At 36.5% G+C, this 24,969-nt stretch overlaps 2 protein-coding genes across 6 annotated transcripts; one reads left to right on the plus strand and one right to left on the minus strand.

Moving 5' to 3' along the window:
- Positions 1 to 949: 949 nt before the first annotated feature.
- LOC127794875 (dihydrolipoyllysine-residue acetyltransferase component 2 of pyruvate dehydrogenase complex, mitochondrial-like) lies at positions 950 to 18,267 on the plus strand. Its single transcript, XM_052326142.1, has 19 exons — positions 950 to 1,140; positions 1,441 to 1,543; positions 2,351 to 2,478; positions 2,629 to 2,717; positions 2,822 to 2,862; positions 11,458 to 11,513; positions 11,592 to 11,666; positions 11,763 to 11,855; positions 14,461 to 14,703; positions 14,821 to 14,893; positions 15,115 to 15,215; positions 15,421 to 15,506; positions 15,590 to 15,665; positions 16,702 to 16,769; positions 16,882 to 16,948; positions 17,027 to 17,122; positions 17,206 to 17,308; positions 17,429 to 17,524; positions 17,655 to 18,267. Exons 1-19 carry the CDS (start codon positions 1,102 to 1,104, stop codon positions 17,723 to 17,725), a joined length of 1,704 nt encoding a protein of 567 aa, XP_052182102.1. The 5' UTR covers positions 950 to 1,101; the 3' UTR covers positions 17,726 to 18,267.
- Positions 2,509 to 24,134, minus strand: LOC127794876 (mitochondrial import inner membrane translocase subunit TIM23-2-like). Of its 5 annotated transcripts, none has more exons than XM_052326144.1 (2): positions 23,463 to 24,134; positions 2,509 to 2,574 (listed from the first exon to the last, which is right to left on the minus strand). In XM_052326144.1, the coding sequence occupies exons 1-2, from the start codon at positions 23,994 to 23,996 to the stop codon at positions 2,524 to 2,526; spliced, it is 585 nt and encodes a 194-aa protein (XP_052182104.1). In that variant the 5' UTR covers positions 23,997 to 24,134; the 3' UTR covers positions 2,509 to 2,523. The 5 variants fall into 5 exon arrangements, with proteins under 5 accessions (XP_052182104.1, XP_052182106.1, XP_052182107.1 ...); XM_052326146.1 differs by lacking the exon at positions 2,509 to 2,574 and adding an exon at positions 19,906 to 19,941 and having other exon boundaries at positions 23,463 to 24,133; XM_052326147.1 differs by lacking the exon at positions 2,509 to 2,574 and adding an exon at positions 19,988 to 20,283 and having other exon boundaries at positions 23,463 to 24,132.
- Between the last annotated feature and the right edge of the window lie 835 nt (positions 24,135 to 24,969).

The following is a 24,969-nucleotide window of genomic DNA, read 5'->3' on the forward strand; positions in this document are numbered from 1 at the left end:
TACAAAACAGCAATAAGATGGCCGAATCAGACGCCCATCCACGTGGCCGTTTTCACTGGAGGGTGGCTCAATCCTTATAGCCGCCTTGAAAGTGTACTTGTAATTATAGTTCCAAGTCTTGATTTTTGTAACACTTTTATTAAGATTAACTAAACTTACCATATAATAAATGAAATCCAAATCCAAAACTTATATGCTAACTCAAAACGGTTTTTAACACGGAATTTTCCGTTAACTCTAACTAAATTATAATACACTGTCTTGTCTTTAGTAACTCAAAATTTATTTTTGAGTAGTTTTTAATAAGGACTTGCATTTGACAGACCGAAATATTAAAATTAAATAAATTAAAATTATATAAAAACTTAAAACAAACTAACTAAACAAATCATTAAATTAAAAATAAAAAAACCAAACAAATACAAAAAAATTAGATCGATCGAAAAAAACTAAAAAAAATGAACAAATCGGGAAAAAAAACCAAATTGACCAAATTGAAAAATCCAAAAAAAAAAAAAATTTTGCTCAATTCGGTTATTTTATTTATTTTTAATACAAAAATCAATTTGAATCAAAATAATTGAATCGGTCAAATTTAATAATTGAATTGAAGCAAATTAAATAAATCGATAATTTTGATAAATTTGATTTAGTTATTTTAATTAAATCAAATGTTTGCACTCTTCTTAAAAATTAAGGGCGAATCCTATGGTGATTCACAAAAATATGAAGTTGTGGATTTAAATCTTATTGTCTCTCTTAGAGTGACATTTCTTGTAGTTTGTTATGTATTAAAAAATAATAATATTTTCATTTATACAAAAAAGATTATATTTTTAGAGTAAAAAAAATAATCAATGGGGACAAATCTGGAATTGGGAGCCCAAAACTTTGGTCAGCCATTGCACTGAACATTAACAGTAGATATATAAAAGGAAGGAATAAAGAAAGCGAGAGCTCTTTCCGAATCAAGCACTCTTGTTAACACGGATTTCTCTTCCCCAGGAGCCCTAGATCTCTACACCGCTGTCTCGCTGCCGATCGATCTCGCAGAGCGCCGGTCACAGGGCTTCCGAACGCCGCTCTTCGATCTATCCAGCCATGTCGTGTCCGTCTCACATCTTGGCTCACTCCAGAAAGGTAACCTGTCCAACCATTTGGACTTCTAATCGCAATTCGCACAACATATATGATAAATCCGCTACAATTTCTGTTTTCCGGAGGAATTCCGTTTGTTTGTAATTGCGAACGAGTCGTTGAGCTGGAAGAAGAATTTTAACTGAAAGTGCCTGTGAAGTGTGCTTTGTGCGCGGTTTTGTACCGTAGAATGTTTGAAATCTTCACTGTCAGACGATGGACCTGTGACGGATTTACTGATTAGTTCTGTTCTTTTGTTTTGAGAATATTTTTGATCATATTTTTGTTCTTTCTATTTTACAGTTGAGAAGTGCTCATCGCTTGCTGCGGCATGAACGCGCCACTTTGGTGCGTTGGTTCTCAAATGGTGTACGTCCATCTGCTCCATCCGCTGGTGCCGGAGACGGTCAGTAGCTAATCCTGGGTTCTAGTTCTCAGTCTAGCTAGGTGTTATCTAGTAATTGGTCTGGCGCCTATTAGTTTTATCTGCGTGTTCCTTGTTTCTTTTTGTGTATCATATCATTGACTACAAACATCAGGCGACTGTTTTAGGTGACCTGTATTCGTGTTCTTGCCGCATACATGAATATGAATGCACAATAATAAAGTTAACAAAAAATATAAGCGTAAGATGTCTTCAATTTCTATCCTCAGTTTTATAGGTAGACTACTGGCTAAATCTTGTTTATACGCATGCTCTTTAGTAAGCAATGGAAATTGTTACAAGCAGTTAAAACTTTATTATTCCAATTAAAGATTAAGAAAACTATGTTTTAAAATGGTGTGCAATTATATGTTTGATTTCTTGTCATCTGTGTATTTTCAACATATCTCTACCAAGCAGATAAAAAACGGCAATCATCTACTCTAGCTTAGGTTGGCCTTTTTTGTTGTTTTATCTTTTGTAAATCGGTTGGCTTTTACCTGAAGCAAATGATGTCAAGTTTGGAGAATATTTGCAGCATTAAGTTTTTGAATTTTCAATGTTTGAGCTCCTATGGTGCTAATTGGATTATGCTATAATTCATGCTTATGACAGTTCATATAATTACTAGGCACGTAGGCATTCATCCTGATTTGATTGCCACCTGTATTCATGGAATAAGTACTTGTGATTTGATTTTCATCTTCACTCATTGAGTCAGTATTTGTGGTATGGGGAGTTCTTGAACTATGTTGTGTATGGTTATTTATAACTTCTGTTATTTTCCAGGTATTTTGGGTGTTCAGGGACATGGTTTTGCTACTGGAGAAATAAATCAGGCCTGTAAACCTTCCATGAGAAGCCCTCCAAGTACAGATAGCATTCATTACAAATCAACAAATCCTGCTCTCTTCAAGGTTCATTGATGCATCTCAATTTTGTCTTCCTTATAATCATCATGTTCACTTTTTAGATTGCCTCTCTTCGTCATAATTTCTTGCGAAGATCTTCATCTGCCAACACGATAATTTAGAATTTGAGTAACTATAGTGCTTCATTCTGTGTAGGCATCATCCTCAGGAGTATTCAAAGTAAATGTTTTAAGGATGTCAATGAAAGTGGAAGCTCCAATGGCTGGCTTAGCCTCCAATGAAGGGTATACACTAGTTTGACACACATGACACACATATATATATATCAGAATGCACATACTTAATAATACTATCGTAGCAGGCCTGATTGTTTCTATTCTTTTGTCAGCTCACAAGTACACCCAAAGAGATGTTATTCAAATGATTCAGGTATAGTTTCATTACAACCTGTTTTGCTCTGTCAGATGGCTGGTGATTGTAAAGTTTAGATAATCTGAGAAATATTCCTTTTAAGCGATGACACAAACATTCTATCATAGTAACTTATCGTTTTATATATGGAGTAATGCCTGTGTTCCATTTCTCAATGCATTATTTGTTTATTAATGCTGTCAGGATTTTTCAAAGTCCTATGTATTAGCAAAAGTGCTGTCTAGGTTTGTTTGAAAATTCTCTTGGTAGTACTACACTACCATTCAATACTGGTGTTTTAAATGATGTGAGAAGTCTCATGAAATTCCTAAATTTATGTACGTGTTTTTTAAACTTATCTACTAGTTGCCTGAGAAAATAAATGTACATTTGCATGCAGCTTTTTGACACCAAAATACTACCCAAAACAGTAATGCATGATATGAAAGTTATATGTTTGCTGGTTTGAGTATCTCTCTTAGCTATGGATTCTAAAATTTCAAATTTTATGTATGTTGCTTTGACTTCTATACTAATTGCCTGAGGAAAAAAAAAAAAAAGAATGGTAAATTTATGCATAGGCAATTTTATTGACAGCAAAGTACCTCTGAACAATAATAAGGAATGAAAAGGAACATAAATGAACTTTTGAAGCATTAACCACGGGTGAACTGTCTGGGTGGTTCACAAGACTTGTGACAGGAATTAATTTGAGTTCTCAGGTGGCTACAACAAGTTGGTGTATTATGATGTTATTTTGTGTAGAGATCTGATTAGTGGATAGTGTTCCAAATCCTAGAATATGATGGCCATGAGAATTTTAAGTTCCAACAAATGCTCAAGAAATAATGTGGAAAGAGGTGGTATGAACTCATTTTACAAACCCAATTGTGAAACTTTTATCTAGTGGATTTTCTTGGTTTGTTTTTGTCCCTTTGTAGTTTGTAAGAATTCTGAATTTTTCTTCCACGCTGTCTGAGATTTCCTTTCTCCTTTTTTAGGCTAGATGAAAATGAGCAGTGAATTGTATAAGGTTAGGAGGAATCGATCTTTGTGAAGTCATCTTTCTTTAATTATGTAGTAATACTTATGCTATAAGGTTGATGCAGTAATATCCTTCAAACTTCTTATTCAGGATATTTCTTAGAACTGGTGGATATCTCTATCAGTCATCATTATAAAGTGTTTAAAGTATCAGTATTGGATCTTGACTCAATATGGAACTAAATGTGGACAGAACAATGTGGAATATTAGAGGTTTTCTATATGAGAAGCTAAGCAAGGGCATATCTATGAAGGTGTTGTATTGCATCAGACACTGACACTTTTTGGACACATCCTAATGTGGGTCACCCATCCTAGTTTATCCTATTATTTTTGTAATCTTTATTCTACTAATAGATGCTTATGAACTGATGGAGATGCCTGCTTTCGTCACAATATTTTGCGTCTTCCTCATTTAAGCAAACTAGAGTCACCTCCAAATTATAAATACCATGTTTAAAAATCAGCCACAAAATAAAAACAATGTAAGTTTACATTACGGGCCTCCCTCCTTTAAACTATAGAGTCCGTTTGATTTTGTTTTCATTTTCAGTTTCAGAAAGTGACTTTTGGTGCAAACACAGTTTTCATTTCTTTTTAATTTTTTTTGAAAAAATCAGAATCCCATGTTCATATTTTTGTTTCCATTTGATTAACTAGCCACTTTCTTCATTAAAGCAACCTTCAGGCAACTGACCAGTTGTACTCCCTTCATCAACCTAGCATCCCGTGACCAACCAGCTATTTTTTATAAGGGATGGGTACCCTTGTTTGTATAAATAATTTTTTACACATATTTAATTATCTGATAGGTATACAATGTTTTTTTTTTTTTTTATCAAATATCATTGTCAATTTTATTTTAAAAGTTTTGAGAAACAGCAACATTGCCAAATGCAATATTCAATTTCTATTTTTTGATAAAAAATGAAAACACACACAAAACAAATAAAAAAATTCATGAAAACTGACATAAAAATTGAGCAGGCTCCTAGTTTTGAGAATTTTGATTTCCCAAACTTTTTTTGAACTGACTTTTTAAGAATATATATTGGGACTTTCTAATTATATTTATTTTTTTGTTGTGAGCTGACCCCACCTAGTTGGATTAAGGCTTGTGATTATTGCTGTTATATATAAAATGAAAAGTTTGGGGTTGAGACTATCCAAGGTTGAAGTCTTACAAAGTATGGATAGCTAGTTAACAAACTTCATAGTCATTGGCTTTATATTTATCTTACAGTAGGTTTGATCATCCATAAAAATAAAAATACAAAATTCTGAAAAACAGAGAGAAAATGAACAGTTTTTATATGGAAAATCTTGGGGGAAGAACCACGGGAACTTGGTCTAGTTGAAATGCCCTACAAAGTGAATTACAAAGACTTAGGTACCCTACTCTGGCTGTATCCAATGCAATAAGAAATATGGGCGTTAATGACTAGATTATCTTGGATTTATGTCTTCTTACTTTACATTCACAAACATGAGGGGATGCTGCAGCTTCTGTTCTTTAGAGGAGACTAGAATTCACGTCTTGAACTCTTTGGGATGCTTTAGAGTCAACCAACCTTGATCACACTTGTTCAGTTGCTACTTTAACTCACTTGCCAATTTTGCCAAGGTTTGGAAATCATTGACCAAGCATGTGGTGCATATTGAACAATTTAGGCTCGAATGTCAAAGAAGATTGGATGTACATCATCTGAACTTCAACTCAGTATTAAATGTTACTTTTTGAATGGTCAACTCAATGCTCACCAGTAATCAATGCAACTCCGCATATAACCAATCCAAAGCTTCTCTAGTATGGATATTTAATGCTAGCTTTTAATTTAGGTGTACATTCCTTAATTGATCGCCTTCCGTAATGGATTGGGATGGCAATCCAAAAAATATTCAACCATCATTAACTTTCCAGACTAGCTGTGCACAAAGCTCCAAAAAGATTAATGTTAAGATTAGGAGCACTAATCTTCTCAATTCAATGCCAATCTCGCACACTCTCTCTCAATATCAAAACCAAACAACAGAAATGGAAAACATTATATAAAACAGTAAGAGAATAAGGGAAAGAGACAACCAAACCACAAAAGAGACCAGGATTTATCCTGGTTCAGGCTGTGGAAACAGCCCTACATCCAGCCACGGTCCAAGAGCAATTCACTAGAAATCCAATCTTGAATCAGTACACAAGAAACCCTCTTCACTCTCTATCACATGAGTGCACTGCCTTCACCGAGATTACAAAGAACTTCTTCTAATCAAGCCTTTCCTCTCATAGCAGTTCTCTTATTCAGAAAGTAAATTGAATGATCATAATGATCACAACAGTCTGCCTATCCATCTATTTATAGAGAGTTGGGGCGGAAATTATAAGGGCATTTAAAACCAACACAAAGTCTATTCTACCCTTACATAACCGATTTAATTACAACTAACCTAACTAACTTATTTCCGGTTTATCATCAATCTAGCTAACTGGTTTCTTTTGATTCTTTCTGATCTTCTAGAATATGCTCAATGCAAAGCTTCAACAATTAATTTTTCATTTTTGTCCAAAATCTATTGTATCACGATCACATTCTTCCCATGGTTGTTCTAAGATGGTCGCTGTCTTGTAACCATGGGCAATGGATGTGCCATGCTTGCCTACTATTGCTACTAGCCTGTCCTTTGGACTTCGGACTTCTTTGCCTATCATGGAATGGCCTCCCATGCTTTGACTACTGTTGCCTACAGAATTTCAGCATTTTGTCCTCTTGTGTTCCAGGGAACACTGTAGACGGAGTCTTTCTACGTTTTGCCTAAGTTGATTTTTTTTTCCCCCTCAGCTGACTCCTGAAGTTGTTTCTGAAAGTTACAGTTAGGGCTTCAAAATGCCTTGTAAGTAGGTCATTCTTGGATGCAATGCTAAACAAGATACAAATGTAGCCACGAACACATTTGTCTAAAATACTCTCATTTTGTCAAAACGATTATGCCAACAAGAACAACATAATTTTTTGCACTTTACACATGAGTGCATAATTTATTAATGGGTAATGAAAACCATTTGTTCTTAGACAAGGTGCGTTGTTTTCAGTTCCAAAACAGTTTTTTTAGTTGATAAAATGTTGCAAAATGCGATACTAAAATTGTTTTAGAACTTAAATTTTTTTATCCTATCTAAAAACAAAGTGCATTTATTGAAGCTTAAGGGCAATGGTTAGCATTATCCTTTATTAAGATGTTCATGGCATGTCGTGTTTTAGGGTCTTCTTGTCACACGTCCACGTTCTAGCTTCATAGAGATGAAGAAATGGCATTACTGAGTTTATTATGACTCTGAATGTGATCTTTGGACATTTTTCATTACATGTATGCTTTACTATAATAGAGTACAAGACAATAAAACCTGACAGCTTCATCATTGTAGCTTTACCTTTGTAATTTTAAGAGTTAGATAGGACTCACAAAACTAATACACGTAATGAGGGGTAGGTAATTTTAATTTTTGACATCTTGTTAACGATGCAAAATAAGAATTTGTGGTCAACATAAGATATTGCATCACATATAATGTTGCTAATATTTTTATATGTGAATTTTACGTGTTGAGGGGCCCTTATTTCTTGATGAAAGGGCAACTTATACACTTTCCTACAAATGTATGTCGCGCCCTAGGGTTTTGCTAGGGTTTAGAAAGGAAATTGAGAAGAATACGGGGGAGAGAGAGAGAGCAGAAATGGAGGGAGAAATAGAACAGAAATAGAGAGAATTGAGGGAGAACAAAGGAGTTTGAGGGAGAGAAATGTAGTGAGAGAAGACTGAATTCAAAATATCATTCTACCATGCAATTCTCTACCTACTCTAGCCTATTTATAGGCTGTCTAACTGAAAGGTACAACAGGTAAAACAACAAAGTACAACTCCTAACTATTACATATAATCTACTATTACTAATATGCCTTGGGGTTGTGACAAGTTCTTGAGAGGTTTCTTGTCCCCAAGAAACAACACCACCTAACCCGTTGTTTCTTCATCCAATTCCTGTTTGCTCTTCTTCCTCTTTCTTTTCTAACCCCTTCATATTCATTAACTGCCGTTTGCATTGGTGGCCCGGGCTGAATCTATCTCTGCATTTAGTGCATAATCCGAGCCTTCTCCTTTTCTCCATAATAGGAGTTTTGACTGCATTAGGGTTAGTGTAAACCCTAGGATGCTCGTTTCCTTGAGTTAGTCTTGAGGCTACAGTCAAAGCAGGAGGATGCTTGTAAGGGTGTGCACGGTTCAGTTTGGTCGGTTTTTGATATTTTTAATATACCAAACCGCATATGTGGTTTTCTTATAACATCAAACCGTACGGTCTGATTTGGTGAGCGAAAACCGCATCGATGCGGTGCGGTTCAGTGCGGTTTTCACGGTTTGTTGAATGCTTGGTTTTCATAGTTTGGCGTGGTTTGGTTTCACGGTTTGGCACGGTTTGATTTTCACGGTTCAGTGCGGTTTGGTTTCGCTTCTCCTTGAAGATCGAAGAGTCCTGCACATTTATAGATTAGGCTATGGAGCCTTTTTAGATGATCAACAAACACACTACGCTAATCTTGCATTAATCTTTCAACTAGAAAGTCCAAGAAAACGGAAGAACATATCTGGAATTTACTACGAGAAATTCTGAGGGTTTTTTTTTTTTTTTTCTTCAATCAAAGCGAAGATCGGAACAATAAAATCACTGAATAATTGTAACAAGCCTGAATCAAGCTCTCTTGCCTCGGATCCTCCTGGAGGGCCGCCACCACGTTGCTCTGAAACTTAAGATCCGTCTTGAAGTCCTGCGCGATCTCCCTCACAAGCCTTCGGAATGGCAACTTTCGGATCATCAACTCCATTCTCTTCTGGTACTTTCGGATCTCCCTCAAAGCCAATGTCCCCGCTCGGAACCTGTGTGCCCTCTTCACCCCTCCCGTCGCCGACGCCGACTTCCTTGCTGCCTTCGTCGCCAGCTGCTTCCTCAGTGCCTTCCCGTTGGTCGATTTCTAGGCAGTGAAAGAAGACTTCAGTTTCAGGCTGCTTTTGTACGCTTCTCCTTGGCGAAACCATATCAGATCGACAGATCCCCTTGAGTCCTTGGTGGGTTGGAAGCATGCGGCGCTGGGTAGTAGGTAGAGAGAAGAAATAGAAAGGAAGGCTTGGAACTTGGAAGTGATTAGGGTTACATGTCGTGCCCTTTTATATTTTATTATTAAAATATTACTCGGGCGGTTCGGTTCAAAATTGAACTGCTAAATTTCCAAACCGCAAACCACGCGGTTTGCAGTTTTTTTAAACCGTGCCAAACCGCTCACCCAAAAAACTGTGCGGTGTGGTTCAGCTGGTTTTCGTGGTTAGCCAATTTTTTTTAACACCCCTAGATGCTTGTTTCCTTGAGTTAGTCCTGAGGCTACGGTCCAGGCATTTTCTCCCACTGCCCAACTGCTTGAAGGGTAACTTTTTGTTAGAAGTCCGTGCCTTTTGAAAATAGCTTCTAATGCAAGCCCCTACAGTCTTACCTTCTTAGCGGCCTGCTTCACTGTCACAGGCTGCATGATCTTGACAATTAGCCTCAATTCATCCTTGAGGCCACTGATGAAACTAGAGACAAAATACTGCTCTGTTAGGGCAGACAGTAAAGTCTACATTACTAATCTTAATTCTTCAAACCAAATTTGATACTGTATCATTGATCCTTCTTGTCTTAACTTGTTAAACTCTTCAATCATGGATTTCTCTCCAAAATGATCACATAGATCTTCTGCAAAGTTAGTCCAACTAACCTCATATCTCCTTGTGTTGATCCATCCTTGGTACCAAGAGTCAGTCATATCATTAAGATAGGCTGCTGCCAGAATGATATTCTGCCCTTCTTTGATATTGTAAAACTGAAAAAATCTCACACCTGCGAATCCACCATCTCGGTTTCGATCCATCGAAAAGCGGTATCTCCAATCTTGGCATGGGAGTGTAATTAGAGGTATGAAAAGGGCCTCTTACCACAATTGCTGGTTCCAGGATCGGTAACTCCTCAGCCTCCTACACTCCTGAAACTCTAGGGAGAGTGCCATCACCAGGCAGAATTGGATCGGAGATAGATCTCGGTGGAATTTCGGTGAGAAATGGAATTGAGGTAATGTTGACAGCATGTTGAATATACTGTTTATCCTCTGGCCAAATTGATCCAATGTTCCTCTGTTTTTCTCCATTTCTCTCTGCACACTCTCCCGTATGGCCGAGCTTTGTTCCCTGCTGCAACTCACTGCCTCCTGAGTCTGCAGCAGTTCCAATTCCAGCGCCTCCATCCTTGCTTCAAGCTGCTTCATCCTTGTACCTTCAGCCATTCCTCAAGCTGTCTGCTCTGAATCCACCTTCAATATGCAGTGAATTGCTGACTCCAACCACTGCACTGATTGCTGATGATCTCGATCCTATGGATCAATTATTGTCCAGATCTGATCGGGATTGCTGTGGATCAGCAATCACCCCAGCTCTACTTCCAATCCGTGCCTACCTTACTCGCTTCAACTCAATTCGGCAGCTGAGGACCACCGTACCAAATTTCGGGTTATGCTAGGGTTTAGAAAGGAAATTGAGAAGAAGGGGGGGGGGGGGGGAGAGAGAGAGAGAGAGAGAGAGAGCAGAAATGGAGGGAGAAACAGAACAGAAACAGAGAGAATTGAGGGAGAAAAAAGGAGATAAAGGGAGAGAAATGTAGAGAGAGAAGACTGAATTCAAAATATCATCCACCATGCAATTCTTTACCTAATCTAGCCTATTTATAGGCTGTCTAACTAAAAGGTACCAGGTAAAACAGCGAAGTACAACTCCTAACTAATACATGTAATCTACTATTACTAATATGTCCGTGGGGTGGTGACAACGTAGTGGATCTCGAGTGTTTTGTGGTGGACAGTTGCATGTCAAATGGTTGCAATTCCTAGATCTCTTGGCATCATTGATTCATCACATAAATAGGATATGCCAAGAAGATAACCGTTCATCATTTATAGAACATGCAATGTTTTTAGCTAATAGATATTGTTCACAAAAACACTTGGACTGGCCGTGATGTATAGGCTGTCTCCTGCTTGGTGTGTGTGTTTGGAGGGAACAGTGGGGGGTGAATTTCTATTGTTATTTTCTCTGGAAGACAATTTCATGGTATTGACTACAAGACATCATGGTTGATTATCCAAGTAAAATTTATATTTTTCTTCTTCAATTGGTCTTTGAGACGGAGAAACATATGTAATGATGTTCTTGCTCCTATTATCTAGTAACAGTTGTGAAATGACAAAATGCATTAGTTCTCAATTATGTCATTTTATGATGTCTTCTGATTTTGCAGAGGAAATTTCTCATGTTTTCCTTTTGTGTTTTCAAATATAATGAGTTTTGTTGTGATCAAAATGGTACAGTTTATTGTGAAATTATGCCGACCTTCCTCCTTATGCTCATATTGTCTGTCTTGTTAAATGTGATGATTTTGTAGTGGTCACTCTTCCTTGGCTGTTTAATTCTTAATGGTGTGTGGTTAATTGTGATATTCTGCAGGCCTTCCTCCACATCAGGAGATTGGGATGCCTTCTCTTTCACCAACAATGACTGAGGCATGTACTTTAAGCAAACAGAATGAGACATTCTAGATCTATTCCCTTGTAATTTATTTTCCCTTCCTTGCAATGCAGGGTAATATTGCCAGGTGGTTGAAAAAGGAAGGTGATAAAGTTTCTCCTGGTGAAGTACTCTGTGAAGTTGAAACAGTGGGTCTTAGCCTTTTCTGGTTGATGAAATTTCTTATTTGTGTGACTTGCTTATCATGCAAATTGACTTGTATTTTACTTGAATCTAAATTGAAGGATAAAGCAACAGTTGAGATGGAATGCATGGAGGAAGGCTATCTTGCTAAGATAATACACGGGGATGGAGCAAAAGAACTTAAAGTTGGTGAGGTACTAATGTCTTCTAGTATTATGACCACACTTTGTCCTAATCGTTTCTCATAAGTAGTCTTCCCCCCTTTTTTGTAGAAATAGGGTAGAAAGAATGTAGACTGGGCACTCATACGCCCTGCCTTATGGTATATAGTCCCAAATCATAAGGAAAACTGTTGTACAGATCATGGCTGTCTTGGAGACTCCTACCTGTATTAACTAAAGTGCCTACTGCCTAATTATCTTTGTCTGTTACATGGTTCAGCATATGGAATTAAAGTTGGATGGTATTGGCTTCTGAATGTAGTTTCTAGGAATTAGTTGTTATGTGGGAACAGTAGTATTTTGGCAACAGTTAAGTAATTTTATTTTGTTTTTGAGAACAGTGACATGAATTTGGCTTTTAAAGCAGCACAACCTTCGGAACGATGTGAAATTGGAAATCCAAACTAATTGTCCATCAGTTCTTGGTTTCGGTATGCCCAAATGTACTTTCATGCACGCACACAGACACACCTGGGAGGTTTTTAGCTTTCTTTAAGTTAACTTGCAGAACATGAACATGGGCATCAGCATGTTCTTGGAATAGACTATTGATTTCTAGGTAAAAGTCAACCATATTTGATTATCTGAATTTAGATTTTCAATTATATACTTATTTAAAAAAAGAAATTAAGCAAAAATATTTTGATTTAAATTAATTACTAATCATTTTAGAGTTCCATTCTGCTGGAGCCTTCCACGTTTCCCTTCTTCCAGCATTTCATGGCCTGTTTATGAGCACTGGTGAACTCCAAAACTAGCAGCATGTAGCACTGCTTTGCTTTAAAGTTGGAAATGTATCCACTTAAAGTGATAACTGAATGCCTATCTAATTCCCTCTTTTGAGATTCCGCATACAATTTAAGGGATAGTCTTATCATGGAGCTGAAAACACTAATGACTTAACCATGTACCATGTTATTGCATTGTGCTTCTCCTACTGAATTGCCGTGGCATCTGTCACCAATATGTCCCAGGAGTTGGATTGTCAGAAGATGATGAATATGATAGAGAATTGAAAGCATTATATTTATTCTGATCATTTGACTCCCCTGTTCCTTCCAGAGGGGTACTTGGAATTACCATCTGAATAGTTCCTTTGCTAAACGGCCCTCTAAAATAGGTTAGAGATCAATGACCGTTATTTGGTTCTATTCACTTTTAATTCTCACAATGCACCCTTTCATTCCATTCTCAGTCTTATAGGCTCTGGTTTATTCTGAACAACAAAAATTGCAGAAAATTGAAGAGAAAGAAGAAATTAAGAAGGGGAGAAGAAGAAGAGAAAGGAAAGCCAAGGGAGAGAAAGAGCAAATATGCAGATAGAGAAAATCAAGTGATTTCTGTATTCAATATCAAAAGCATTTTTGTTGATTACATCATCAGCCGATTTTTAGGCTAAAATCCAATTACAACTAAAACGTAATTAGTTTAACTCCCATTATCTGAACAAAATTAAAAGATAAAAGTCTAAAGATAAAATCTAAAACCCTAAAATCTAAATAACTAAATATCTTATCATAATTACCCTGCTTATAATTATCCTCAAAAAATAAATAAAAGCCATAAAAACCTTAAATCTAATTTCCAAAATTCAAATAAGTCCTAATATCAAACATTAAGATTTAATAATTCTAATTTCTCATTGCTGTTCCTTTCTACAGTACCCACAGGACACAATGTAGACTTTTCTTATGATTCATCTTTTGGGGGTGCATCATCACGTTTTTCCTTCTAGTTTTGTTCTAGGCACTTTGCATTTTAATGCTTTTCTTTCTCCTTCTATAACTCCTAAAAAATTGTGGCACTCGTGTAGACCATATGTATAAGGATGGATCTCATTCATGGAGGTAGGCATGGCTGAGAGGAACTGAATTTTGTATCTTATACATGTCCTTTTAGCCTTCTGATATTATTGGTGTTATCTTTAAAGGGTCCATCTTATTATTTTAAAATCAAATTCCTCTAGGCAGGAGAAAAATGACTATCATCCTTAAGAGCCTTGTTTAGGTTATTGAAATGCAATTCAGCTTAGAAGGGGTATATAACCCTACGATTTTTAATGCCTTTTGCGATAGCTGAGCTCTTCATCTATTTGCAATGAATAACCCCACTATGTTTTACCCTTGAACAGTACTGCACATACTTATTGATTTAAACCTTTGTTCTTGTTGAGGTTTCTGCTTGACTATATTGGCATATGCATACTCATTTATGGGTGGCCTCTCAACATAATGGAACTGTTGCAAACCCCTTTTATTTTTTTCTGTTTTTGGATCATACATAGCGTAGAAATAAATATTTTTTGTTTCAAGACATATCTATATCCCACATTGTTGAACTTGGCATATTTGGCTTGGCTATGTTTACAGTGTATTTGGCTTAAAAGCCATCTCTTAGATATTTTTTTAATGTGGTACGAATCTTTCAGCCATTCTTGTGTCATATGTTTGAAGCCTTGTGTGAACTGATACATTTTAAGGAGATAGCATGAAGTTAATTGTCCAAAATAGAAGACTATTTCCTAATGGATTGGCTTTGTAATTTGGGGTATTGAGATATTCTTAGGGTTTTACTTCAGGTAATTGCCATCACTGTCGAAGATGAGGAGGATATTCTAAAGTTTAAAGATTATCAACCTTCAAAATCAAGTGCTGCTCCTGCAGCTAAAGGACCCTCAGATTCTGCCCCACCCAAAGTAGAGAAAGTTGACGAGCCTGCTACTTTGCCTGAGCCAAAGGTTTCCAAGGCTGCTGCAGCTTCTCCTTCTGAAGATCGCATTTTTGCTAGTCCTCTTGCAAAAAAGTTGGCAGAAGATAACAATGTAATTATTCAAGTTGCTTCTACTATAGTTTTGTTGCTTGAACAACTGTGGTCCCATTACTGGGAGTCCAATTCTAGTTGAATGTTGTTCTGACTTTTTTGTATCACTTGACTATAGGTAACTCTCTCAAGCATCAAAGGAACAGGTCCTGATGGGCGCATTGTGAAGGCTGATATTGAAGAATACTTGGGTATTTTAACTCTCTCTCTTACAAGTACACTATTTATATGTTACAGAATTTCTTGATTGGCTTAATTTACAGCCTCTTTTTATTGACTACTACAGTTAAATTTAATGTACAGTCAAATGTACTATTTATTGGTTTTGACTTTTTCTTTAATTTATGATTTCCTACATCATCCAGTCAACTGAATATTGAGTTACTTTTTATGATGTCTCGCTTTCGTGTAGCTTCTCGAGGGAAGGAAGCTCCAATGGCAGCAACCAAGGTCGATATAGCAGCAGCTGCATCTTTAGATTATACAGACATACCTGTTTCTCAGATTAGAAAGGTGATAAATGCATAACCAGTTCCTTGGGCAGCATCAAAATTTAGCTGCTTTAACAATTTTAATTCAATTATTACTTCCAAGCCATATATGTACCACCATACAATCTTTGTTAGCTTTCTGATCTGTGCTTGGAATTCTTAATTGATTTAACTTTTTCAGCTCGTTTAAGAATTTCTGAATCCTATTCTGGTTGCATTGTTCACAGATCACAGCTTCACGGTTGTTACTGTCAAAGCAAACTATTCCTCATTATTATTTGACTGTAGATACCTGTGTTGATAGACTGATGGAGTGAGTATCTGTCTCTCTCTCTCTCTGGAGAGATACTGGCTGTCAAAAGATTTTATAAAAACTGATTACTGTTCCACCTGCAGATTGCGGAGCCAGCTCAATTCAGTACAAGAAGCTTCAGGTGGAAAGCGGATCTCTATTAATGATCTTGTGATTAAGGTAACGTAATTCTGTTTTCACAATGATAATTTTGGCTGTCTGAACTACTAAATCAGTAATGTTTCTTTCTGAAACCCAAGCAGAATTGTGAAATGCTAACAGAAAAGTCAGGAAAGTAGGCTTTTATGCTCTGTGTTAAAGAATATAGAACGGAAGCAAAAGAATTTGGAATAAGATAGTGTACGGTTGGATTGTTTGAATAATTTTTAGGAGGGACAAGTGAGGTGAATGGAGGGCTTACAAAGTAGAAGCATTTTAGGCTTTTTTTTCTTTTTTCTTTTTTTCCCCTTCTTTCCTTCCATTGCCTTCCAATGTTGAGTGGAAATGGTGAGAAGGTAAGGTACTAATGTTTTTATATTTTTTAAATTGCTTAATTTTTAAAAGATAACTTTAGAGACTAATTATAATTTATCTCTTTAAACCTAATTACCTCACTTTCTAGAATAGTACTTCTGTACCAAATGGAAGGAATGTGGCCTTTCCTTCCATTTTTCTTTTCTTTGTTTTTTGATGAATTTCCTTCCTATTTTCTGGTCTAATGAAACAAGAGGAAGTGTGCATACATTCACTTTCCTTCCTTTTCCATTAGAACTTTAACATTTTTAACATTTTCATTCACTTTTCTTTCCTTTATAACTCTTATATTTTCATTCATTTTCTATCATTTCCCTTCCAAGCTGTTGCCATAGTCTATGATATAATCCTTTGGTTATTTTAAAAAAGTGGGTGTTAACTGTTTCTTTGAATTCATTTATGTGTTAAAATGGTATGAGGTTGCCATTGCAGCACCACATGGAAAATATAGGAGTCTGGTAGAAGAAAGTACCCTCTTGTTCCAGTCATATTAGAAGCTCTAGCTGTAGCTCTAGCCTGATGATTTGAACTGTTATTAGTTCATAAAATAATTAGCCTAGTATTTGATAGTTAGTATATGCTATTTATCTTTTATGGATCCCTTAGTGATGCTTAGGCTATATATTTGTGATGGTTTCTAAAAGTATTTCAATCAGTTATAAAGAAGACTTATATGCTGCAGGCTGCTGCTCTGGCCCTTAAAAAAGTCCCTCAATGCAATAGTTCATGGACAAATGACTATATCAGACAGTAAGTATTTTCTGCAGCAAATATTATTACTTCCATCACGTAATTTTTGTAGTAAAAGTTATTATTTAATTGCTTTGTGGCATCAATCTGATTATATCATTTCCCCTTCTAGGTACCACAATGTAAATATCAACGTTGCAGTGCAGACAGACAATGGATTATTTGTCCCCGTCATCAAGGTAAGGTGTTGCAATGTGTTGCTGCTGTGAGTATCTTCCCTTGCTAGCTCTAATATAGCCTGTTGTCTGGAATTGCAGGATGCCGACAAGAAAGGTTTATCCAAGATTTCCGAGGAGGTCAAACTTTTGGCTCAAAAAGCCAAGGACAACAGTTTAAAGCCAGAAGACTACGAGGTCAGAATTTAGTTTTACCAACTATATAGCAGCTGCAGATGATTGCATTCAGTTGCACATGATTTTTGTTATTCCGTTTGTAGGGAGGAACATTTACAGTGTCAAACTTGGGAGGGCCCTTTGGCATCAAGCAATTTTGCGCCATAATTAACCCTCCCCAAGCAGGCATTCTTGCAGTTGGTTCTGGTAAGTGGATGCATTTGCTCCTCCTTCTTCCTCTTTTCTATTATTTTCTACCCCCGCCCCTTGCTGGAAAATAGAAGACGAAACCCTTTTTGAGTATGAATTTATTATCTATTGGAGCAGCCGAGAAGAGGGTAATCCCTGGTTCGGGCCCCGAGCAATTCCAGTTCGCTAATTTCATGTCAGTAACATTGAGTTGTGATCACCGTGTTATTGATGGTAAGCTACTGTGACCTGCCTAAGAGTAATGATGTTATTATCTCTATAGCCTGACTGATTATTCTTCCATTGTTATCAAAAGCTGATACATCGTTTCTTTTCGTTGTTGGTTGGTCGGTTTTGGATGAAGGTGCCATCGGTGCAGAATGGCTGAAAGCATTCAAAGGCTACATAGAGAATCCAGAGTCCATGCTTCTTTAAATCCATTTGATGTTCTTTCTTTCTGTCCATTTTCTCTCTTTCAAGTTTATTCTGCAAGGGAAAGAGCAGTAGGGGACTTTTCCACCTTTCTTTTTTTTTTTTTTATCTTTGGCGGTGTTTTGATTATGACGTTCATGTTGGTGCTCTCCCCCACAAGGAGGAACAGGGTCCCCGGCCCCAGTCCCCAGCCCCAGGTAGGTGGTTTTATGCAATAAAGGGTGGGAGGGAGGGGTGGGTGCTAAAAATGAGGCTTTCGACCATCAATCATATCAGACTGACTGATTAACGTGCCCCAAATGGCTGGTGGACCCACCCGAAGGTGCCTTCATTCCTATCCTAATAAACAACCCAATTTTGATCCCAGTAGTTGGCGTGAAATTTTTTGGGCTGCGGTTTGTAATTTACAAAGCGCTTTCTTATGCACTATTAATCTTTGGGCAAGCTTAGCCTTTGGTTTGAACTCCATATCTTCACATTTCAACGTTGAAAATTTTTGTATGGCTGTATCTAATTCTAACGTATGATCCAAATTCTTTGTTGCAGGATGCTCTGCCCTCATCTGACCTTTTTATTCCTCTCGAACAGACCTCATAAAACATATGGAATGAGTCTCAAATTCTTTCTTAAAATCAAGTTTAGTTATTTTTTATCCTAAATACAAAAGCCTAAAGCATGCTCGGATAATTAAAATATGCACTCTTAGAAAATGTAACAAGAATTTAAAAACTCGCAAATAACTTTATTATATTAATAATGGTCTCTTCGCATCAAATCAAGCAGCATACTTATATCAAGCAACTCTGATGAAATCGAACACATGCTACAATTGCGCTTAATTTGTTTTGAGAAAATGACAGCTTGAGCTTGCCTCGAGGTGCTGTTAATAAACAAATAATTCCACAAAAATATTAATAAAAAGGTCTGTCATAGTTCTCTCCTCTTGAAAAAAAAAATAAAATTGTTGGTTACAGTTATTGTTAAGTATTACGAAAAAATTTTAACTGATCCATAACAATAACTAAAAATTATATATATATATAATATTAATTTTTATATTTAACATGGTATTAATTTATAAATTAATAATTCAATTATATATTCCTTTATAAAATATCCTTTAATTACTATTTTGTTTATAACAAATTTCAATGACTAAAGTTGTCACCTTAACAAAATCTATAAAAAAAAACAATTATTTTCATAAAATGTGTAATTATTTTAAAATTTTCATTTCATTACTAAATTTATTGAATCTAATTCTAATTTCGTAATTATTAGGTTGTGTGACATATACTAAATGCTACTATGATAAAAACTGTTATTAGATGTTATTTTAATAACTTTTAAAAATAATATTATATAATTATCTAGAACGAAATCGAAACATATTTTTATACCTAACTAGGCTAGTACAATACATATAATTCATTGGCAATTACACAAATTAACATTGCCCCACTACAAATAACATATTTAGTCTTTATCTCACTATGTGGAGTCAATTATATAAATTTTAGATTTTCATATATTTCTGTCTTTTGTTATATTTTTATTTAGACCCATACACTTCATATCAAACTTTAATATCTCTTCCAAAGTTTTCTTGAATCTGTCTTTATATATTTTTTTAACTAATTATTTCATTTCATCAACAAAAACAAAAATACATATAACGTATAAAAAAGTTTACAATATATATATATATATATACATATTAAATTGCCAATCAAATTAAACCATTATATATTAGATTACAACACAACATTACAATAGCCATCCTCACTTTGCCACTTGTGACTGAAATAATGTTCACCATTATTAAAAATTTGACAAATAAATGACGGTAATTAAAACGTAACAACAGTCTGATATCAATCCCTTTTACATCATTATTATTAAAAATGTAAGAAGGAAATGGGCTCATGACGTTGCCATTGCATAAATTATTCCTCGGATTGTAGCATAAAACTGACTTAACACTGTAATATATAGGGGGACCACCTCCCCTTTTACTCCATGTTGAGAACATAACATTCTCGATATAAAGTATTCTTGAAATTAACTTTACCCTTCTTAATTAACAAAAAAGAATTAAGAAGATAATTGTCTTACAGGTTCAGGACTCCCCACGCCACGCCACGCCACGCCCCCTCATATTTGCCGAGCAATATGATTGGGAACAGTAGGCATTTACCCTAAATAAGCCTCTCCTCTTCCTATGGCAAATATCAATTGAAATTTGTAAGGTGCTCCCAGCATCAATATTGTCAACTTGTGTTCCTCATTAAATATGCTTTTATTAGTTAGATAATGAAAAGGAAAATACAGTGAATCGTTATTAATGTTGCTATTCCAACAGACAGATCAAAAAGATCAATCAATCATCACAGATCTAGGCAAATCTGATGAAGAAGAAACAACATCTGTTGCAGAAACATGAAAATACAAGAAGAGGAAATAGGAGGGGAAAAACACACTTGAAGCAACAGATAGGAGTAAGAGGAGACAGAGATGATGCAAGGCTTGGCTGAGCTTGCGAATGAAAAATCTTAAAAGACCTGCAAAAAGGGGAGTCAGAAAAGAAACAAGAACGAAAAAACAAAACTTGGTACTCATTCCAAATTTTGACTGGTTGACTAATCAGATAAATTGGGTTTGAGATTGCAAGATGCAAACCCATGGTTGGGCTTCAAGGGGAAAGCCAATCAAAAAGAAGTAAAAACCAAGCTTGTAAGCTTGTACACCACTAAGTGTGCACAGGAAAGAGCAAAGAGAGTAGTAAACTGGATTAGAGCTTGCAAAATGCAGAAAGAAAAGCCAAAAAGAGAGAAAATTGTGGATGAGGGCCAAACCAAGAACACCCTGGCGAGAGGCTTCACGTCACCTCTCCATGTTTTCAACCAAATTGTGCAGTGAGTGTTCCAACCACAAGTGGTGAGATTTGATAGTCAACCAAATTGTTGACATATTTCCATTTTTTATTTAAACAAAAGAACTACGGTAATTGCTATTTTTTATTTTAAAAACAAACAGGGGAAAATACAAAACTCCCACAAATTTAGACACCCCTAATTTCATTAATTGGCCTGGAAATCAAGAAAAGTGATTATTCTAAAAATTACCTGTTCGTTAGCTATAAAAATGAAACATGTATAAACAATTCCACTGTTAATTGGTTTTGGTTTCCATTAAGAAGGTCTAGTGCAGAATGTGTAACGATCAATTCATTAAAAACTTTATTTAGGGCAAGATAGGGTTTCAAACATTAAACACTTCAAAACCACAATTTACCAATTCACCCTTTAACTCTGACTGAGTTCCCCTTGTATTCCTTAATTCATTACCAACAATACGCTTCAACACATACGCCAGCAAGATGAAAATTGTTGCGCACAATCTCAACAAAGCTTTGTAAGTGTTGAACGATGCCAACAAATCTAAAACAATTCTTTTTTTTTTTTCCTGACCAGCACAAATGTAGCAACTTGTTTGATAGAACAGAGCAAAATAAATTCCAACTTCAAATTTTTCATTGAAGTGCTTTTCCAATTTGTCCTCCCACTCTTTATGGGAGCAAGATAGCTCAGGTACCCTTTTAATTGTGTCATAAACTTGACAGTTTCCATGCCTTCCAAGTGCTGGCCATCTCAAGGTTATCAGTCCAATTATAGCCTCAAACCTGTGCACTATCCCACTAAAGGCGCTGGAATCCATTTTACATTTACTACCTAGCAAAAGCCTCTACAAAGACCAAGCATTATACTCAATGTGGAATGCACACCTAGTGCTCCAAGGTGCCATCCAGATAAATTCATCTGAATCTCCATAGTTGCTCACTCCAGTGATTAAGAGTTCTCTAAATGACACTCAAATTGCCAACCAGCCCCATTGTAGAGGCATGTGACCAATATGTAGAAACTCTCCCAATATTTAACAATCCACAATGTCTTTCCAAGTGCCAGCATCATGAGATGATGTGTAAACCTCTATAATCTCCCTCCAACGATCAAGACCCAATTAAGCGACATTGCAAATGCCATGTCAAACCTATGTGCCATTAATATAAATGATGATTGCAACATTCCAGTGGTTTAGCTGATGAACTATCCACCCTAGGTGTTGGAGACTAGAGGGACATCCTCAACTTGGGCAATAGAACTCTTGGCCCCCTATGGCCCAATCATATATAAATAATGCTTACAGCCTCCTGACAAATAGAGCTCCTGCCCCAAACACATCACTTAGGATTGAAGACCCTTGTAAGGATGGTCTTCGTTGCGATCCTCATGACATCTCCACAGCTTGGCTAATAGAACACTCAGCATGCTTTGCTCGCCATGTACTCCCTCTAGATGCAAACACAACATCACCAATAGTCTAGCCTCATCGTGCTAAGTTGCACCTGTATAAATTGATAGCTAAACTCCAACTATTAAACAATGCATAGGTCAAGCCAGGCCAATGTCTTCACATGAGATATTCAAGGACTTGTATATCAGGTGCTAGAGAGGGTTCAATCAATGCCTTACTCCCCCGTTGAGAAAGCTTAATCTTGACTGATCACGAGAGAGAGAAACCAACCTGAAAGTGGGTCACCCTACACTGGGCCCATGTTCCCAAGCTTGAAACCATAATGACATTACCACCATTGTCTCCATGATTGATTATATTAGTAGAGATTAGGCCATGACCAACTGGTCAAATTCCTTGGATGGCAGCATTGATTTAACCTCTCCATCACAGAGGGTCTTTGTGATCCACGAGACAAAGGAATAGCTTCAATGAGCAAGTCTTCACTTAAAGCAGTAAAATTTGTGCAACCATTAAACATTTGAGAAGGATTCAACAATATTCAATATTCTACCATATAACTAACTTGTATGAAATCTAGAGCCAAAAACAAAGCCCAACATAAGTAGAATTACCTCAAACAATCCTACTGCTATAATCAATCAAACTCCATTTTATAATTTAGATACATCTTGCTGTGTTGGAACCTATCAATGCTTCAATTTTTGAGACCATGTTCTTCCTATCCTATAATATAAAACAAGCAGAAAACATAAAGAGAAAAAGGAAGCAAACATCTTAGATGAAAAGGTTCACCTCAAATACAGTATTAAGAAAAATTCTTAATACACCAAGAGGCACGTTATTCAAATACAGTGAACCTTTATATAAAGATATGTTATTCAACGAAGTGTGGAATTTTTCCCATGACAAATAAAAAAAGAGTAATGCAACACAATTTTATATACAAACGATAGAAAAGGTAGGATATTTATCCAAGGTAAAACAATCAAACTCACGATGCAAGAAGCATTTGAACTTTAAACCATGGAACTTCTATATATCAACCGCAACTATTTTACATAATGATGCAGTCAAACATAAACAAATAGAGGTCACACAAGTAAAGCACAATCTATGCCTTAAACCTTGGGTTTCAAATACAAAACATAAGCTCAGACCAATAGGCCATCATTTAACAAGCACTAGAAATTTTCGCACAAATCTGTGTACAGATCAATTTCCATGTCAAGAACAGATCACATTATTCATGACCATATTTCTTGAGACAATATCTCCTATATGATGAAATAATAGATTCGTACTGATCAATGGAATGATAAAGCATTTCTTGAGATCTATCAAAATTTTGGAATGATTAAAATTTATGGTTTAGAGCCAAGAACCAAAAAATATGTAGGAATTAGATCGGAACATATCTCTTTACCAGCTGCTTCCCCGTCAACGCCAGCCCAACCACCAAGCCGCCAATCGCACCGGCCACAGCTGCGGACCGCGGCCCGGACGCAGCCTTATAGAGCATGCCGGTTCCCAGCCCCGCCGCCACGCTGTTGATCATATCATCGGTGTCCCTCAGCGCCACCAACCCGCTCTCCATCCCGGCATACATCAACCCGATCACCCCGGCCCGGTTCCCAATCCTCCGCCCCGCCTGCCCCGACGCGTTGAGGATCCGGTTCACCCGGAGCTTCGCCGTGTCGCCAGGCTCCGACGCCCTGACGCCTTCTGCGAAGCCCTTCACGGCGCCGGCGGTGGCCCCGCCGAGGTAGCCGATGCCCGTGTAGTAAGTGAGGTTCTCGCCCCAAGAGCGGCGCTGTGCGACGGACTCCTCCTGGAAAAGGAACTCAGGCGAGGTCGGGAGCTTGTAGAGCGTGTGGATGGGGACCTGGAGGTCTTGGTAGGGATTGTAGAGGCGGCGATTGTGGTCATCGTCCTTTGGCGCTGGCTGCTGGTAGGCCATGGTTGAGGAATTAGGGTTAGGGTTTCGGTGATGCGATCTCTGGTTGATCCAAGCACGCCCTTCTTCTGTCTCAGACAGAGAGAGGAAGAGAAAGGAAGAAAGTTTCGCGACGCCTCTACTCGCCGACTCTTATGGGATTGGACGAAACAATCGGGCCGGTCGATTCTGGTTCGGACTTAGGTTATCAATTGGTGGACCGGTTTCATTCCAAAGCATGTTCGAACTGTAAAACGACGCCGTTGGGCTGGTCAGAATCCATGACTGCAACGTTTTCTATTTTTCATTTTTTTTTTTTTGCTAGACTGATTTTTCAATTTTTGTTTCATCTTTTTTATTACTTAAAAAAATAATATAAGAGATATATGACCTGTAAATCCGGATCATTTTAATGATAGTGATTTGTAAAAAGTTATGAACTTAAGTTAGTCCCATTCCCTTATATATTGTTAGAAAAACAAATTTGTTTGTAGTAATAATTTTTTTAACCCCTTTATATTTGGTAAATGGAAAAAGAAAGAAATGGTCCAAATGGATCTCATTTGTGTTATGATTGCTAGGGTTTTGAAATTATAGCAACAATGTCTCGACTAAATAATATAAATGATTATTAAACTTTATATTAAGATATAAAAAAATAATTAAACTTTAATTTGTAACCAAAAAATTATTAAATTTTAATTTAATATATAATTCTATAACTATTATCAATTGCTATTAAAAGAAACTAATAAGATGATGACGTAATTAACAATGTAGATGACCACAAAAAGTTAACTTTTTTTAACGACAATTGATGATTATAATGAAATTATATATTAAACTAAAATACAGTGACATTTTTATTATAAATTAAATTTTAGTAATTTTTTTATATTTTAATACATAATTTAGTAACCATTTATATTATTTATGCCATTTTTTCAGCTATATCTTCATGAATTGTCTGTCTCCAAAAGGGCGTTCAAATTTGAGG

This window comes from Diospyros lotus, chromosome 2, assembly GCF_014633365.1.
Source record: "Diospyros lotus cultivar Yz01 chromosome 2, ASM1463336v1, whole genome shotgun sequence".
Lineage (NCBI taxonomy): Eukaryota > Viridiplantae > Streptophyta > Magnoliopsida > Ericales > Ebenaceae > Diospyros > Diospyros lotus.